Below are 20,253 nucleotides of genomic sequence, written 5' to 3'. Positions count from 1 at the left end.
GAAACTGTGGATTACACAATCTCTTCCTCCTCACGATCTGAGTGGGGGGATGACTGTCACACTGTGCTCTTTGAACAAAATCCAACACAGCACAGGTCACCTGCCAAGGGGAGAGGAGGCCAATCTCATGTGAGAAATGGCTGGGGGATACAGACAAAACCACAACAGCCAAGGGTAGGGCGGGGCTTACAGCTGTGATGGAGGATGTGGGTGGGTGTGTAGGGGGAGGAGAAGGGGAGGTGGGGGTTCATGCGTGTAATTTTTGATAGGTCACCAATCCTCTGGTGATATTGGTCTCATGAAGAACAACATGGCCTTTTAGGTGAGCACGTGACTGTGGATACCTCTAATAGAGAGTCACAGTGTAACTGGAAGATCTCTGACTTCTACTCCCATTCTAACATAACAGTTGGCCTGAGGGGGCTGGTCACTGTGAGACCCATGGTGACCTTTTTTTTTTTTTTAAAGATTTCATTTATTTATTTGAGAGAGAGACAGATCATGAGACGGGGGAGGGTCAGAGGGAGAAGCAGACTCCCCGCTGAGCAGGGAGCCTGATGCGGGACTCAATCCCAGGACCCTGAGATCATGACCTGAGCCGAAGGCAGACGCTTAACCGACTGAGCCACCCAGGTGCCCCCTGTGATGACCTTTGAGATGCAGGCAAATGAGTCCATTGCTGGACACACTTGAAGCTCCTCTGGATGGGCCAGAGGCCTGGGTGCTCCCCCAGAGCTCAGACCTGACAGGACAAGTCTCCATTCTCAGTGTTGAGGTGACGAGGATGGGCTGAGGCTGCTTGATCAAGTTCAAATCCCGTGTCTACCGCTTACTACTAGAGGCCGTTCATGTCTCTCCGCTTATTCCCCCTCGTGAGAATAAAGATAATGCCTCCCTCTTAAAGTCACCACAAGATTTAAATGTGACAACGCATGCCAAGTGCTTAGAACAGTGTCGGCCCATGGCAGGCATACAGTGGACCTTGGTTTTTACAATCGATGTTAGTGAATTTCAGTGCGTGTGGCAATTTAGCACGGCACAGGACTAAGCTTTGCAGTAGGCCTGTTTTTTTCTGTTTTTTATTTCCAAGGCAGCTGATAGAACTGTTCATTTCACTCTTGAGTAACAAGAATGTTCCTATTCCTGGCACCTCAGATTGAAATAAGTTCATTGCCTCCCGTCCCACAATGCCTCATGGCCACTTTTGCTACCTGTCACTAATACTTTCTAGTCACGTAACCTGATTTGGGGCCTTTTTGCTGAGAAAGCTAAAACATTTTCTAATCTGTTCGGCGACCACATCGTAACGTATCAAGCCCACCAAAACACAAAGGTCTTCATTAATAATATATGGAGTGGGAACTCTGTATAATATTTCATTATTGCTTTCTTATTAACATAACATTAATAATCTGTGGCTGCTTTAAGAATTCATGGGCATGAAAGCCTGGTATATTAAGTTATGGCTCAAATTAGATATATTAAACAGTGACACCCGTGATATCATGAAAAAAAAATGTGGTAGAACTGAGAAAATCAATTTTAAATTAAAATAAAATCATTCTCTCTGTCTTATGCTTCCATTTTCAAAGCAGCTGCTCTTCTAGATCAGTACCGACATTACCTCACTATCAGAGGTCCAAAGTTAAATGCATGCACCTCAGTCCCTTCCTTCCTGACAGGCATTTCAAGTACAGTTGTTCCAGTTTCTTCTCCTGGGTAGGTCAGGGGGTACAACGGGAGATGAGGAAGCTGGAGCTGAGGGAGTGAGAGTTTAAGTGTATGGTTCCATGAGTTCACAGTCACACCATTATCCAAGTTGGGCACCAGGGACAGTAAAACTGGGCAGCATCTTCATAAAAGTCATAAAAACATGGAACTGGACAATTCCTTAGACACACACACACACACACACACACAGTTCTATGGCCCATTAAATAAGTCTGAGAAACTTCGTACGTTCTACCTGTTTCTTGCAGTGCCATAATGGGATGTTAGCATTTTTCAAGTTTGGGGGACTCCTACAGTAATAAGAATACCCATTTATCATCTTTGACCAAGTATTCCCAAGCTCCCGAGTTTGGCCATGGTGCTCTTTTTTTTTCATATAACACTTATTTATGTATAAATGGGCAATGAGGCATTTTTATCTAAGTCAACCTTGCCATTGAAATTGATAAGAAAGAGGAACCTGAGACCCAGGAAAAGTAGTTGACTTGCCAAAGAGCACACACACTGAGTGGAGAGTAGAATTCAGATCCTCCATTACTTAGCTCCAAATCACACTGCCTCTCAGAGAAATAGCCCTTTCATTCATCAGTGTACCCAATCCCATCATATACCAGGCAGGGTGCCAGACCCTAGGGACGTGAAGATAAAACAACAACAAAAACACATGGTCCTGGCTTCAGGAAGCTCCTAATCCAAAGTTGGAGATAGATATGGAAATGTACCAATCACACCACAACACAGGCAGTACTCTGAAGAGCCTACTGTGGATGTCAAGAAGAAAGTATGAAAGTCTCTTAATGGAGTAAGGAGAGGTGTCATACAGGAGGTGTTGTTGGCATGGGGCCTTGAAGGGTGATCAGGACTTAGTCTCAGAATGTTTTTCTCTCCCTCAATCACTTTCTAAGTTCTCACAATAGCTCTCTTATGTGGGGTGATGTTTGCATAAATTACCATGCTGGTGCCACACGACTTGGTCACCTGATTAGACCAGGATCAGGGCCCAGAGCAGCCAATCGAATGACCGGTCAGTACCCTAAAGGAGTGTAGGGAGGGCTGCCCAATCAAACTCCATGCAATGATAGAAATGTTCTATTTGCCACTGTTCAATATGGTAGCCGACAGTCACATGCAGTCATTGCACACTTGTAATATGGCTACTGAATATGGCTATTCAATGAGGAACTGAATTTTAAACTTTATCTAATTTTGATTAACAATTAAATTTAAGTTGCCACATGTGCTGGTGACTACCGTGTTAGACAGCAGTTTTAGACTGATAAATTCACTTTGTGATTCCAATTTAGGGGCACCTGGGTGGCTCAGTCGGTTAAGGGTCCAACTCTTGCTTTCCACTCAGGTCATGATCTCAGGGTTGTGAGATCGAGCCCCGAGTGGAACTCTGCACTGAGTGTGGAGCCTGCTTAGGATCCTCTCTCTCCTTCTTTCTCTCTGCACACCCCACCCCACCACTGCTTGCACGTGTTCTCTCTCTTAAAAAAAATAAAATAAAATACAAGTTGGGGGGTGCCTGGCTGGCTCAGTCAGAAGAGCATGCGACCCTTGATCTTAGGGTCGTGGGCTCAAGGCCCATATTGAGTGTAGAGATACTAAAAAGTAAATAAACTTAAAAAAACACATAAAATACAAGTTGGTTTAGATTTATAATTTTATGTTGAAATCCAAGTTCACAGGTAGGATTGGAACATCATGAGAATTAAGATTTATCACATTATAGAGTTCAATAATTAACTGATTTATAATTATTAAATAAATAATTTATTTAAATGCATGGGAAGATGTCTTTGTTCACTGAAAAGTTAAAGGACTTAAAAGAGAATTGAATCAAAGATTGAAAATATTCAAAATAAGTCCTCTGCCCATGATCGAATTAGCTAGAAAGCAATAAGGAAAACTAGAAAACCAAAAATATTTTTGAAAATGTAATAATTTATTTCTGAATAGACTGTGCACCAAAGAAGAAATTACAACAATGAGGAAGAAGATAACAATAATGAAGATAAGACGTATTAAAACTTGGGAGATGCGGTCAAAGCAGCGGTTTAGGACATTCATAGCTTTACTTCATTATTTTTTAGAAGACTTTATTTATTTATTTATTTATTTGAGAGAGAGAGAGAGAGAACAAGTGGGGTGAGGGGCAGAGGGACAAGCAGACTCCCTGCTGAGCACGGAGCCTGATGCGGAGCTTGATTCCAGGACCCTGAGATCCTGACCTGAGCTTAAGTCAGACACTTAACTGATAGCCACCCAGGCGTCGCAGGACCTTCATAGCTTTAAATATAAGTATAAGAAAAGAAAAAAAGCTGAAAATCAATGATCTTAGCCTTTCAAGTAGCTAGGGGAAAAAAGCAGAATAGAAAGAAGAAGAAAAAATGAGAAGGGCAGAAATAATGAAACAGAAAATAAAGAAAAGCAACAAGCCCAAAAGTTGATGTTTTGATAAGATTAATAAAAGTGATGAATACCTACGAAGACCAATCAAGAAAAGATAACAATATATCATTTTATAGGTGCAGTTAAAACTTAAGGAAATGTAAGAGAATTATAAAAGCCACCTGAAGGTGATAAATAAATTTTTGGACACTTATAAACAGAACAGTATGATCTGTATATGAGATAAAGGCTTAAGGAAGAACTAGGCTTTTTACCATTTGCTCTGGTCTGAATGTTTGCTACCCACCCCGCCAAATTCAGATGTTAAAATCCTAACTCCCAGGTGTTAAGAGGTGGGACCTTTGGGAGGCAATTAGGTCATGAGAGCAGAGCCTTCAGGAATGGGATTAATGCTCAGGTAGGGTTACAGTGAGAAAATTAGCATCTGTAAGGAAGTAGGCTCTTGCAGGTTCAGTATCTGCCAGCACCTTGATCTCAGACTTTCAGCTTCCAGAACTGAGAAATAAAAGATTTCTGTTCATTAACCACCCAGCCTATGGTATTCTTGTTATAGCAGCTCGAACAGACTAAGACACCATTATAATTTTAATGAGTATAATATTAACCTTATAAAACCAAACTTGTCTCTGAGTAATCTCACAATGACCACGCTGGCTTCCACGGCTATGATGCAGGACCAAGCTGAGGCCAAGCTGCCAGGAGCGCAGGGAACACAAAGGAGAGTTAGTCACAATGTGCTAGTGTGCTCCAACCATGAGCAGGCTGTTTCCTCCAGCTTTACTGAGATACAATTGACATACAACATTATGTAAGGTTAAGGTGTACAATGTGATGACTTGATACCCTTATATATTATGAAACGATAACCACCACAATAAGGTTGGTCAATATCTCTATCCCCTGACATAATTACCTTTTTTAAAAAAGGTTGTGATAGGAACACTTGAAATCTATTTTCTTAGCAACTTTCAAGCATATAATGCAGTCTTGTTATCTATAGTCACCATATTGTACATTAGATCTCCAGAACTAATTCCTCTTATAACTGGAAGTTTGTACCCTTGGACCAATACCTCCCCATTTCCCCCGGTCCTGCAACCACCATTCTATTTTCTGTTTCTGTGAATTTGGCTTTTTTAGATTCCATGGGTAACTGAAATCACACTGTATTTGTCTTCTCTAACTTATTTTACTTAATATAATGCCCTCAAGGTCCGTCCTTGTTTTGCAAATGGCAGGATTTCTTTTTTTATTGCTGAATAGTATTCCATTATTCCATAATATTCCATTACACACACACACACACACACACACACACACACACACACACACAACCACTACACTTTCTTTACCCGTTAATCCATCAATGGGCACTGAAGTTTCTGTGTTGGCTATATTAACAGGTCTTTCGAGACTGGACACAGGGAGAATCTAGGAGCCATACCTTGTGGGTAGATGGTACCTTACAGCTTTCTCAGTGTTGTGAGGAATTATGAAGTTCAAAAGAAGTATAAAGGGTTTTCTTTTCAATAGGTCCAAAGCTAAGGGATTTCTTTCCTTGAAATGTATATTGAAAGTAATATAATAGGACAGCTGGAGATTTTTTTCTTAGTTTTTTGAAGGTTCTCCAAATGCAATTCAAAAGAAGGTACTTTAAACTATATGAGGTCTCTTCTTTGTCAGAAACCAACCCAAATCATATAAGAGGCTGTGAATATACTTCCCCATGGCAAAGGCTTGACCCTTGAGAGTTCAAAGAGTCCTATAAAGGTGCCATAAAGTGGTGGTCTTCAAAGTTTTTTGCTAAAGTATCCCATAACATTATATTGAAAAGCTATGTATCCCTTTGCATATTTTTAATTGACATCTACACTTTAGTTAGAAATTTAAATAGTAGCATGGGATATAATTTTCACCATAGTAAAATTGTAATGGGAAAAATTTTAAAAAACTTTTAACTTTAGAACAGTTTTAGATTTACAGAAAAATTGTGAAATAGTACAAAGTTCCCATATATCTCAAACCCAGTGTATCCTAATGTTAACATCTTATATTAGTAAGTTACCTTTGCTATAGTGAAGGAAACAATACTGGTACAATATTATTAACTAAAGTCCTTACTTTATTCAGATTTCCTGAATTTTTACCTAATGTCTTTTTCCTATGCCAGGATGCCATCCTGGATATCACATTACATTCGGTTGTCATGTCTCCTTAGGCTCCTCTTGGCTGTGACCGTTTCTCAGACATTCCTTGTTTTTGATGACCTTGACATTTTTGAGGAGCATTAGGCATTTTGTAGAATGTCTCCGAACTGAGGTGTCTGATGTTTTCCTCATGATTAGACTAGGGTTGTGGGTTTTGGGGAGAAAATCCAGAGAGGTAAAGTGTCATTTTCATCACCTACATAACGGTTCATAGTATCAGCATGATTTGTTATTGTTAATATTGACCTTGATCACCTGGCTGAGGTAGTGATTGTCAGGTTTCTCCACTGTTCCTCTGTGCCCCCCCCCCCCCGCTTCTGTACCGTACTCTTTGGGAGAGAGTCATTCTATTCAGCCCACACTTAAGAAATGGAGAGTTGTACTCCTTTTCTTTGAGGGCAGAGAACTTCCATAAATTACTTGGAATTCTTCTGCAAAGGAGATTTGTCTCTACTCTTCCCTTTATTTCTTTATTCGATCATTTATTTGAATCAGTATGGACTCATGGATATTTATTTTACTTTGCATTACAACCCAATACTACTTTGTCAATTTTGTTACTCAGATTGTTCCAACTTTGGTCACTGGACGTTCTTTCTGTTGGTTCCTATGTCCCTTTGTCATACCCCCTGTCAACAAAGGGGGTCTTGTTTGTTTTTGTTTTTTGTTTGCTTTTTGAGCACTACCTTACTTTCCAGCACTACAAGATGCTCCAGGCTTATCTTGTATTTTTTGCCGGATTAAAAAAAAATTCCCAGTGCTCCACCTATTTAACTCACACCCTGCAAAAAACCTGATAATCACTAATCTTAGTCACCACTATAGTTTTGCCTTTTCCAGAATGTCACATTGGTATAATTTTTTACACTTTTTCACACTGGCCTCATTACTTAATACACATTTTAAGACTCACCCATGTCCTTTTGTGGCTTGATAGCTTATTTCTTTTTATCACCGGATAATAATTCCATTGTGTGACTATACCACATTTTGTTTATACATTCACTTCCTGAAGGACATCTTGGTAGCTTCTAGTTTTTGGTGATTATGAAGGAAGCTGCTATAAACATTCATGTGCAAGTTTTTATGTGGAGAGAAGTTTTCAAGTCAGTTGAGTAAATATGTAGGAGTATGATTGCTGGATCATATGGTAAGACTATACTTAGCTTTGTAAGAAACTGTCAAACTGTCTTCCAAAGTGGCTGTACGGTTTTGCATTCCCACTAGCAATAAATGAGAGTAAACATTACGAAACTGAAAATAAGAGAGGTGGGAAGACGAGAAAGAGGAGGAGGAGGAGGTGGGTGAGAGAACAGAATGAGAGACATTTCAGATGATAGCCTCAGTATAACATACGTATAATTGGAGTCCGACAGGACATTCTCTTCAAGAATGTGGCAAAAGATGTATTTGAAGAGATAATGGCCAAGAAGTTTCCATATTTAATGGAAGACATAAAGTATCCCGCAATTTTGGTTTTTATTTGTAGGAGGGGGGAAAACTGTTGATATAGGTTTGTATATCAGCCAAAAAAAGCAGCTCCAACTGAATCTTGGATGGCCCAATGTATTTAATTCTATTTGTGAACATGAGAGGGATAGTAAAAACAAAAGAAGAAAAGAAGGAAGGGAAGGAAAAAGGGGGAAAAAGAAATAAACAAGCTTCATCCCACGAGCAGTCTAATACCGAGAGCAGTAGGGAAAGATTGATAAAGAAATGGACTCAAGGGGCACCTCGGTGGCTCAGTTGGTTAAGCATCTGCCTTTGGCTCAGGTCATGATCCCGGAGTCCCGGAGTTGAGTCTCAAGCCTGAATCAAGTCCCACATTAGGCTCTCTGCTCAGTGGCGAGTCTGCTCCTCTCTCTCCCTCTGCCCCCCAACCCCCGCTCATGCTCTCTCTCTCAAATAAATAAAGTCTTTAAAAAAAAATGGACTCAAGCACTATTGCTGCCATGTTTGGCCTTAAAAACATCATTTAAAAGCAAGGTCGGCTTCTTTCTTTAAAATGAGGAAGATGACCAAACCTGGCTTCTACTTTATAATGACTGTTACTATGATGGTACTTGTGATGTATTTCTAGATCCTTGGTCAATTTTTTTCTATAAATTCAAATTTATTGAAATTGTTCTTCCTAAAGTCACATACTATAACAAACTTAGCTGTTTTGCTCCTCTTTTTTTTTTTTTCCAAGGATCAGTAAACCATAAAATAGGGAGTATATTTGGATTTCAGTTTATGTTTTCATGTAAATTTATCTGCATTTTCTGTAAAGTTACAATAATGTTCTTTTTGATTCATATTTCTGAGTATTTTACCAATTTAGTAATCTAAGAAATTTAGATTGAACACTTAATATTTTATTATGTTCAACTGTTTTATGTTAAATTGCTTTAAGCCACTTTTCAATCCATGGGGCCAAGCCGATTTAAATTTGTTGTGTATGAAAGGTCACTTTGTGAGCAGCTACTCCAATGCCATTAAATTTCAATTTGTGTGTTATTTTACCTAATTCTGCAGTTCTAAACAGATTCCTCAAAAGTTACAAGAAAAAAGAAAGTAACCAATGGTTTGTTTTCATTAATCCGAAATTATACTTCTGTAAGTGAAGCGTGAACACCAAATAGTGTGATTGGTGAAACATGCTCTTCAGAATTTGTGCAGCACACAGATAAGTGCTGTGAAAGTGCACATCTATTTTAAAAATGCTTCCATTTTTTTAGAGCATTTCTAGAACTCTTCTTTGACAATTGTCTTTAGAGCCCTGCAGCACACTTTTTTAAATTTAAAGTCAATTAGTCAACATATAGTACATCATTTTTTGATGTAGCGTTCAATGATTCATTGGTTGCATATAACACCCAGTACTCATCACAACACATGCCCTCCTTAATGCGCATCACCCAGTTACCGCATCTCCCCACCCACCTCCCCTTCCACAACCCTCAGTTTGTTTCCTGGAGTCAAGAGTCTCTTACGGTTTGTCTCCCTCTCTGATTTCTTCCCATTCAGTTTTTCCTCCCTCCCCCTATGGTCCTCTGCACTATTTCCTATATTCCACATATGAGTGAAGCCATATGATAATTGTCTTTCTCTGATTGACTTATTTCATTTAGCATAATACCCTCCAGTTCCATCCATGTTGATGTAATAGTAGATATTCATCCTTTCTGATGACTAATATTCCATTGTATATATGAACCACATCTTTATCCATTCATCTATTGAAAGACATCTTGGTTCCTTCCACAGTTTGGCTATTGTGGACATTGCTGCTATGAACATTGGGGTGCAGGTGTCCCTTCTTTTCACAACACCCACAGCACACTTTAAAAGAGATTGTGTCTGGTGGCAAATCTTTGATTTGATTAATAACCCAATGGAATGTGGGTCTGATTAATTACCCAAAGGAGTTTGGGTTAAGACTAGTGACATGTTAAAATGGGAATTAATATTTAATACCTATTATGTGTTAGATGCTTGACTTAGGGTGGTCAATGAATCTGGATAAACTCATTTTGGGTCAAAAACAAAGTGTATTCGTTTCTGCTCTTTGCTGCTTTTAGGTTCTCTCTTTGCTTAGAGGACCCCTCTCAATATTTCTTGGAGGGCTGGTTTCGTGTTTGCAAATTCCTTTAGTTTTTGTTTGTTCTGGAAGCTTTTGATCTCTCCTTCTATTTTCAATGATAGCCTAGCTGGATATAGTATTCTTGGCTGCATATTTTTCTCGTTTAGTGCTCTGAAGATATCTTGCCAGTCCTTTCTGGCCTGCCAGGTCTCTGTGGATAGGTCTGTTGCCAATCTAATGTTTCTACCATTGTAGGTTACATATCTCTTCTCCCGAGCTGCTTTCAGGATTTTCTCTTTGTCTCTGAGACTCGTAAGTTTTACTATTAGATGTCGGGGTGTTGACCTATTTTTATTGATTTTGAGAGGGGTTCTCTGTGCCTCCTGGATTTTAATGCCTGTTTCCTTCCTCACATTAGGGAAGTTCTCTGCTATAATTTGCTCCAATATACCTTCTGCCCCTCTCTCTCTCTCTTCTTCTTCTGGGATCCCAATTATTTTAATGTTGTTTCATCTTATCGTATCACTTATCTCTCGAATTCTGCCCTCGTGATCCTGTAGTTGTTTCTCTCTCTTTTTCTCAGCCTCTTTATTTTCTATCACTGCTATTCAACATAGTATTAGAAGTCCTAGCCACAGCAATCAGACAACAAAAAGAAATCAAAGGCATCCAAATCGGCAAAGAGGAAGTCAAACTCTCACTCTTTGCAGATGATATGATACTGTATGTGGAAAACCCAAAAGACTCCACCCCAAAACTGCTAGAACTCATACAGGAATTCAGTAAAGTAGCAGGATATAAAATCAATGCACAGAAATCAGTGGCATTCCTATACACCAACAACAAGACAGAAGAGAGACAAATCAAGGAGTCGATCCCATTTACAATTGCACCCAAAACCATTAGATACCTAGGAATAAATCTAACCAAAGAGGCAAAGGATCTGTACTCAGAAAACTATAAAATACTCAGGAAAGAAATTGAAGAAGACACAAAGAAATGGAAAAACGTTCCATGCTCATGGATTGGGAGAATCAACATTGTGAAGATGTCAATGCTACCTAGAGCAATCTACACATTCAATGCAATCCCCATCAAAATACCATCCACTTTTTTCAAAGAAATGGAACAAATAATCCTAAAATTTGTATGGAACCAGAAGAGACCCAGAATAGCCAGAGGAATACTGAAAAAGAAAAGCAAAGCTGGCGGCATCACAATTCCGGACTTCCAGCTCTATTACAAAGCTGTCATCATGAAGACAGTATGGTACTGGCACAAAACCAGACACATAGATCAATGGAACAGAATCAAGAGCCCAGAAATGGACCCTCAACTCTATGGTCAACTTATTTTTGACAAAGCAGGAAAGAATGTCCAATGGCAAAAAGACAGTCTCTTCAACAAATGGTGTTGGGAAAATTGGACAGCCACATGCAGAAGAATGAAACTGGACCATTTCCTTACACCACACACAAAAATAGACTCCAAATGGTTGAAAGACCTAAACGTGAGACAGGAGTCCATCCAAATCCTAAAGGAGAACACAGGTAGCAACCTTTTCGACCTTAGCCGCAGCAACTTCTTCCTAGAAACATCGCCAAAGGCACGGGAAGCCAGGGCAAAAATGAACTATTGGGATTTCATCAAGATAAAAAGCTTCTGCACAGCAAAAGAAACAGTCCACAAAACCAAAAGACAACCGACAGAATGGGAGAAAATATTTGCAAATGACATATCAGATAAAGGGCTAGTATCCAAAATCTATAAAGAACTTATCAAACTCAACACCCAAAGAACAAATAATCCAATCAAGAAATGGGCAGAAGACATGAACAGACATTTCTCCAAAGAAGACATCCAAATGGCCAACAGGCACATGAAAAAGTGCTCAACATCGCTCGGCATCAGGGAAATCCAAATCAAAACCTCAATGAGATACCACCTCACACCCGTCAGAATGGCTAAAATTAACAAGTCAGGGAACGACAGATGTTGGCGGGGATGTGGAGAAAGGGGAACCCTCCTACACTTTTGGTGGGAATGCAAGCTGGTGCAACCCCTCTGGAAAACAGTATGGAGGTTCCTCAAACAGTTGAAATTAGAGCTACCGTTCGATCCAGCAATTGCACTACTGGGTATTTACCACAAAGATACAAATGTAGGGACCCGAAGGGGTACGTGTACCCCAATGTTTATAGCAGCAATGTCCACCATAGCCAAAATGTGGAAAGAGCCAAGATGCCCATCGACAGATGAATGGATAAAGAAGATGTGGTATATATACACAATGGAATATTATGCAGCCATCAAAAGGAATGAGATCTTGCCATTTGCAACGACGTGGATGGAACTGGAGGGTGTTATGCTGAGTGAAATAAGTCAATCAGAGAAAGACATGTATCACATGACCTCACTGATATGAGGAATTCTTAATCTCAGGAAAGAAACTGAGTGTTACTGGAGTGGTTGGGGGTGGGAGGGATGGGGTGGCTGGGTGATAGATATTGGGGAGGGTATGTGCTACGGTGAGCGCTGTGAATTGTGCAAGACTGTTGAATCACAGATCTGTACTTCTGAAACAAATAATGCAACATATTTTGAGAAAAAAGAAAAAGAAGAAGATAACAGGAGAGGAAGAAAAGGGGAGTATGTCAGAGGGGGAGACGAACCATGAGAGATGATGGACTCTGAAAAACAAACTGAGGGTTCTAGAGGGGAGGGGGGTAGGGGGATGGGTTAGCCTGGTGATGGGCATTGAGGAGGGCACGTTCTGCATGGAGCACTGGGTGTTATGAACAAACAATGAATCATGGAACACTGCACCAAAAACGAACGATGTAATATATGGTGATTAACATAACAATAAAAAAATTAAAAAAAAAACAACAAAAAACAAAGTGTAACTATAGAATATGGACGAATGTCATGGATGATTTTCCCACTGGAGGCAATGCAGCATGGCAGGAAAGTATTTGTATTTACTAAGGCTGACAGGTTTGAATTATCATCCTAACACTCTCCACCCACCCTCATCACTTGGCCTGAGTCGAGGCACTTAGACTCTGAGACTTGTTTCCTCATTTGCAAAAAAAGCTGACTAAACCTGTCTCAATAAATTTTCAAGAGTAAAATCTTTAAAAATACAAAATACTTAGCATAATTAGGCCCCCTTCCCTCTTCTGAAGGTGACAACTGTGAGGGGGAAATACTCATTAGCATGAAGGTGGCCCAGTATTCTTTTTCATTGAATATTATTATTTTATGGTTGCATTTTCCTATTTTCTCATCAGATACTAATTCCAAGGTTATTTGTTACTTTTCTACATGGGGCAAAGATCTGCTTGCCATTTTGGTGTTTTGGGGCAAAGGGACTGTGTGCATGTGTGAGTCACCTAGTTGTGGGATGGGATGATAGAGGGGGTTGTGAAAGATGAAGCTGAACACATAAGTTGAGACCAGATTATAGAGGGCTTTGAATGACATATTAAAGGTTGAGACATTATCCAATAGAAAAGGTGGCTACTAAGAGCTTTGGAGCAGAGAAAAAATAAGTTTTGTCTGTGCTTTGGGAAGATAATTGACATGCTAGACAAAATTTCCTGACAGCGGGGTCTGTTTCTTACTTATCAGCACATCCTTTACTCTTCTTTATACCAATGAAAAGAAAAACGAATGGCTGGATGGGAGGATGGGAGTGGCAATCAGAACACAGCGGGAGACCATGATGGGCTGGAAGAAAATGTCACGGAGTTACTCCAGACACAGTGACTGGCTGAGTGTCAGAGCGGAGGAAGATGGGGGAGACTTGAAAAGAACCCTGAGGCAGCTGGCTTGGATGACAGCTCAGGGTGGGTGGCCGGGTGGTTGCCATTAACAGAAATAGAAAACACAGAGCGAGAAACCAGTTCTGAAAATTAGAGGAAACAACAAGGCTGATTTTAGTTCAGTGAGTTTGGAATTGAGGTGGAAATGTCCAACAGGCAAATGAGAACACAGGTCTGGGTTGAGCAGAGGTCAAGACTAATGATAAAGCTATGTTTGTGGAAGTCATATCCATAAAGGTGTTAGCTGAAGTCTTGGGGGCAGATGAAATGATCCTTGGAGAATGTTGATCAAGACTGGCCAGTTATAGGAGCATGGAGAATACTCACATTACGGGATGGCTGTAGGACAGGAATCACAAAAAGATAGTAGGAAAAATGGGCACAGATATACGATGAGAGGGCAGTGTCATGCAGCCTAAAAAGAGAAGGGCCCAGGAGAAGGGACAAGTGCAAGTCTGGAAGGCACTGGTAGGTTTGCCTGGAGGAGATCGCTCGTGAGCTCTCTGAGAGCTTTGCCACAGGGAAGACTGGAGCTGATTACAGTGATGGGTCAAGTAGAGGCTGGGCTGTTGGAGACAGAAGTGCTTCCTCTTTTATCTTCAACTATCTTTTGTTAGTCTCTTTAGAAGACTCTTCTTCTCTGCTGCCCCAGTAAATGCTGATGTTACCTAGGACTTTGTCCTTGGCTCTATGCTTATAACAGTTAGGGTTCTCTTGGTTTCAAATAACAGAAAACAACTCCAGCTGGCTTGAGCAGAAAGATTTATTGGAAGGATACAGGGTTACCTCATAGGACCCAAAGTGTTATGACTGGGCTTTGCACATAAGCTTTAACCAGAAAGCAAGTACCATAGGGTTTCTCCAGCTTCATTCTTGTTCTCCTCTAGCTATTTCACTTTCTGCTCTCATTGCAAACCAGCTGCCTTGGTTTTCCAGGCCATGTGGTGGAAAACATGTCTGCATTTGCTCCTGAGTCATAACCACCCACTCAGCCACTCAGAGGAGCACTGCTATGTCTCACTCACTCTCCTTCTTGATGTCTCCCAAGGTAAGGGATGGAGTTGATCAACTTGCATGGTTGCCTACCCTTGGGCCATTCAACTGAGGGTAGAACAACAAGGTCACACTATACAGACAGCATCATGTGGACTTGGGGATGAGGGTAGGGACTGGGACCTGGAAGTGAGAAGCTGAAGGGAAAACTTACAGGATGAGGATTTGGATTGGGCCTAGGGGAAGTGATAAGGAGGAGAGAGTGACATGAGCAGCTTCTCACCTCCCCTTTCTTTTTGATCTTTGCTCTGAGAGACTGGACCCTCCTAAGCAGCAAATCCTAGGCATGCTCTCCAACCTAGACTAGGTGCAATTTCTTCTAAGAAAGTGGAATGGCTGCCTGGCTTTTACCAACTTCCACTCCCTGTGACCAGCCCTCAGTACACTTGGGAGTGTCCAGTGGCCATGTCTATACCCTCTAGATGAACCAGAGTTGACTGATCCAGAGGCCAACCAGAGCCTCTTTCTGGGGTCTTTGGACTTGGAACTGGACAGATCATGGGCCAACTCCTTTTTGGAACCAAGTGAGGCTGATGGTTCATATGGCACAGAGGCAGGGTCTGGAGGTACTGCACTGCTAGTTATCTTGAAACTCAGCTGCACTACTGCCCTCCTTATGTTAAGACTCTGTAAGCTAGCCCAGTATTTTCTAGTAAGTTCCCTTTGCATCTAAGCTCGTTTGGGTAGATTTCTGTCATTGAGACCGAAAAAAGCCTGGACTAATCCAGGGTCAAGGGAGTTGCCCAATAGCCATTCCCAGCCTGGCCTCTTGCCTCCCACATCAACTGGAGAAAGTGAATCCTCTCTTTCTCTTGTCATGTTTGCCAGGAGAAATAACATCCAAATGGTGACTGCAATTCAAGGTTTTGGCATTATGGCAATTTCTGAAATACTGGCACTTTGTTGGTGGCTTACTCTGATTTCGATATTTAAAAAAATCTAAAATCAGTATCACTTATATATTGAGATGAAGACCAATGACTCAACTATTTAAGTTCTGATGAAAACACTTCCTGAACAAAACTCTACCCAAAGTCAGAAAGGGCTTTCCATCAGCTGTAACAATTTGTACTAAAACACACATGATACTCAAGGATACCTTGGATCCACTTTGTTTTTGAAACAATATTCATTTGTACTTCTCAATGATTTTCAAAGTTTTCTTCATTTTTGATAATGTTTAGTTTGCTGATCTTTGAATAAGATTTTTAAAATAGTCTTTTTATTTTGGAGTAGCTTTAGATTTGCAGAAAAATTGTGAAGATAGTACTACTTATTATTAACTAAAGTCCATTCTTTATTAGTCCTTACCTAATGTTCTTTTTTTCTATTCTAAGAAGATCAAATTATATTGTTTTGTCTCCTGAGGCTCCTTTGATTTATAACAGTTTAAGACCTTGTTTTTAAGTTTATCTGCCAATAATTTGTGTTCAAATGATGCTTGTTTAATTTTTCTATTGTACAAATGTCTATTTTTACTTGATCTTTAAATGTTTACTGCTTTTAAAATTTGAATTAGATGTTTTCCTAATGTTAACGTTACGATTTCTGAACACTTAGAGCTAAAATATTGGCACTGATACCAGCAATTTATGTAAAATACATACTGAGGGTCCCGTGTCACAGTTTCTGTTCCGGTACAGCAATTACCAGATCCCACGGACCAAAGGGCAAAAGACGGAGAATGTGAACGCAGACGGCACAGGCTCTTGGTGCAGGCGGGGCTACCCACAGCCAGGAAGTGTGCAGCAGAGGACAGCAGAGTAGCCACACCAACCCCACGCCCAAGCCATCTGAAAGGGCTCCGCAAATAAGTCTTTTGCTCCCAGTATCCTTCCTTATTGCATGCTGTCCTTCCTCTGTATACAGCTGGAGAAGACTTACTTGTGTCAGCCCAATCTGTTTTTTTTTGCCCTAGGGCCATTTTTCAATGATGATTTTGACACTGGGTCCATTATGTTAGAGAAATCTTAAGTCCTTGTTTTTCCAATGCTTTTTTGCTCATTGCTTGGAACATCGTTAAGCACTCAGTACACACCGGTGCTATTATTTGTTCAAAAAAAGTTGAATGCAAAAAGGAAACTGGTACCACTGGCAGGAAAGAGTGACTTCTCTCCAGACATTAGGAACCAATGAGAATTAGGGAGCGAGCAGGTGGAGTGGTGAGGACTAGTGAGTGGAGCACCCCAGCCCACAGTGTGGGTGGGTGTGGTTGGTTGAGAGTGAAGAGGAAGCGTGGGGGCCCGCCCTAGTGGCCAAGCCAGCAGCAGCCTCGCTCAGGGCTGCTAGCCCCATGGAAGACTACCTGTAATGACCACCTACCTCTAGGATTCTGCGATGCAAGTAATAGCAGCATCTGAAAACCACAATGGAGAGTTTAATCACAAGTATACAACATAATTACATCACTAACGGAGCAGAGTTTGACATTTAAATATACATTACAATCTATTTGTCTCCCCAGAAGTTGCCAAAAGCAGTTCACAATAGTTAGGCTTCATTTTGTCCATAGTTCATGGCATATTCAAAGTCTTTAAAGCTGACAAGACCGTCTGAGTCTTGATCTACTTCCCTGGAAAATGAAACAAAAAATTATTTAGTTATTTACAGGTTATTTTTGTCACACTTCTTCATCAAGAGAACTCTACAATCTTTATTTCTTTGCATGTCTATGAGTGAGAGGCACCTACTTGAAGGCAAATTTGATGCCTATTTTTTTCTTACACTGATAATGCCTATGGTGGGAAGGAAAGGAAAAGGTATTTATTAAAACCTACAAAAATAATATATTCAATACATTTAAAGGAATGAAGCCAAATGCACAGGTTTTTTTTTTTAAAGCAGAAATGATGGTTTTTGTCATCATCCTGTGCATTCTTTCTGTGATATAGTAACAAATATATATGCAATACACAACAGAAATGTGGAATAAACCAACGAGAGATAAGAAAAATGTTCGGGGAATAAATAGCAATGATGGGAACAATGATTGACATCTGCACTGAACTGCCTTGGCATTCCTCATCTCATTGAATCTCGGCATGGTGCTGGGATGGGTCCACTTTACAGACAGAGACACTGAGCTGAAAGTGGTCCACCAACTTCACAAGATCACACCGCTGGTAAGTGGGCAGACTTGGAACGCAAATCGAGACCATGACATTCCCAAACCAAGGCCCTGTAAGTACTCTACTGCACGTTGCCTCCCTACATAAATAGACTAGTCCAAGGAGAAGGGGTTGTATTGCAATTTTACGTGGCTAACTCTAGCTCCAGAAGTCTTCACTGGCCTCAGAAGTTGTGTTAAATCCTCACAACATCCGATCAGCTTTTCTGACTCCTAGGAAGAGCAGTGAAGATAGGAGCCTCTGGCTGGTTGGCTGAGGCTGTGGGTGGCCTCAGTTGGGTTGGCCCTGTGTGTCTCGAGAACCACTGAGACAGGAGCATTGCTCCCTCAACGGGGACAGAGAAATCGCGCCCCCTCCACATGGGTAAGATAACACATGTCAGAAGGACAAAAATCACATTAGAAACACATTTCAACCATGACCAGGAAAGGTAACGTTTATTTCAGAAGTGTGTTTGAAAGGGTAACTGATGAGCAGTGGTCACAATTCCTCTTTGGGGGGCCTTCTAAAACAATGCATTACATTCCTTATGTAGAGCTCTTGTGGTTGATGCAAATTACATTTTGTTGAAACAACAAATGGTATCAACCATGACATAGGGCTTTTGAAAGCAAAGACTGGCCCAAGTAACAGAGCCACTAATCACTGTAATAGTTTTAAAGCAGGCTTTTAAAATATTGAATTCTAAAATAAACTTTCTGAATATTTCATGCCAAAGTCTCCGAAGTCTATAATGGTTCTGGATAGTGATGATAATTTTTCATTCTTTTGAAGTAGAGAAAATCCCTACTTCTCTGCCCCAGGGCGAAACCATGTTGCAGTGTGTTCATAGAAAATGACTGCAGACTGCAGAGGCCATTATTCTTGCTACTTCTTTTGGTAAAATATACATGATGATTTCATGCTATACAGGACCAAAAGCAGAATGTCAGATCTCTTCTAAGGGATTAGAAATAATCAGTATCACATATTACTGACTATGGAATATAAACCTTCCCTTTATTAAATTAGATAATTGAAGATTCTTAATATTGCCTACATGTTTTTTCTGAAGGAATTGGATTAGATAAGTGTCCTTTTTTTCTTTCCACTCTGAACTGGTATGGTTGAACTATAAATCCCAGAGGGTGGGTTAAGAGGATAACTAGAAAAGTAATGTTTAGAATAAACTGCTTCCGATAATATTTTCTCAGTGTGTTTGTTCACTTACTGAGATGCTGAATGTTTGTGGAAAAGGGAATCCCTTTTTCTCAGTAAATAATCTTCATTGTAATTGCATTCACTTATTTTTCTTGCTGTCTTTGCCAAAACTGCCCATCATAAAATGGGCACGGTATAACCAAGAATCGTTAAAATGGAAACATTTATTCATAAGGTTTGTAGTGGTATTTTATTCACATAGTGAATGGAGGAACATTGTGTTTATATTTAGAATGAGACGGGGTAAAATATCTTCTATCTTCTGACTTTTCCTCCTCATTATTGTGTGTGTGTGTGTGTGTGTGAGAGAGAGAGAGAGAGAGAGAGAGAGTGTGTGGTCTGGTTATCTCAAGGAGGGTGAAGAGGAAATTCACATTTCAGAGCTATAATTTTAAAAGCTAAAATATATTGTTTTTCATTGCGGGCGGAATTGCCTTGAAGAAGGAAGGTTTCACAGCACCCACACTTGAATAGCAGAGTGGTGGAAGAACAGATGTGGCTGGTGGCTAGAAGTAGTCTGCGCGGAGATGAAGAAATGTCATTAGGACCAAGTTTCATCGTTCCTGTTTACCACATTCCACCTCAACAGGAGTTTGCTCTGGTTCTGAAAGGAGGGTGTGCTGTTTTGGTGTCACCAACACACATTGAGCACAAAATACTCCACTGCCTTTCACCCCAACTAGAAATGAATTCAAGGAGGGTGAGAACTTTCTCCTGTTTCTGGCTGTGTCCCCACCTCTCAGCCCACAGCAGACGACAAATGTTTGCAGAGTGCATGGATTTGTGGAATCAACAAATCTGGAGAAACAGCTGACAACATTATGGAATATCTACGAACTCCCAGGAAGGGTTGGGGGTCAAAGAAAGAGAGTATATTGTCACTGCTTTTACGGAGCCTGGAAACCAGCCAGAGAAATAATATGCACTGAAGAAGGCCCCAAGGAACCATCACTCAGGGACCCATAAGGAATAGTCAGTTATGTTCTCCACACCCAATCACATTTTGTAAACACAGACTAGGTACAAGACAGACCCGGTGAGAGAGAGATGAGCTCTGGCAAATGAGGCTGCAGAGCAGAACACGGATAGAAGGAACCACTTGAATGTCAGACTGAACAACACAGAGA

General features: G+C 40.6%; 1 protein-coding gene across 4 annotated transcripts in view; it reads right to left on the bottom strand.

The window, feature by feature from the left end:
• EFCAB11 (EF-hand calcium binding domain 11) overlaps window positions 1–20,253 on the bottom strand; it is a 172,236-nt gene that overhangs the window by 13,596 nt on the left and 138,387 nt on the right. For 2 of the 4 annotated variants that reach the window (XM_027572402.1, XM_027572400.1), the window contains exon 7: window positions 17,029–17,370. The exons of 1 other annotated variant lie outside the window; for it this stretch is intronic. In XM_027572402.1, coding sequence (XP_027428203.1) covers window positions 17,332–17,370 — 39 coding nt within the window. In that variant the 3' untranslated portion in view covers window positions 17,029–17,331. Of the gene's footprint in view, window positions 1–17,028; window positions 17,371–20,253 lie in introns of those variants that run through there. One more of the 4 variants, XM_027572399.1, reaches the window with a different exon arrangement.

This window comes from Zalophus californianus, chromosome 6 (assembly GCF_009762305.2).
Source record: "Zalophus californianus isolate mZalCal1 chromosome 6, mZalCal1.pri.v2, whole genome shotgun sequence".
Lineage (NCBI taxonomy): Eukaryota > Metazoa > Chordata > Mammalia > Carnivora > Otariidae > Zalophus > Zalophus californianus.
This window is presented reverse-complemented; position numbering and strand designations above follow the sequence as displayed.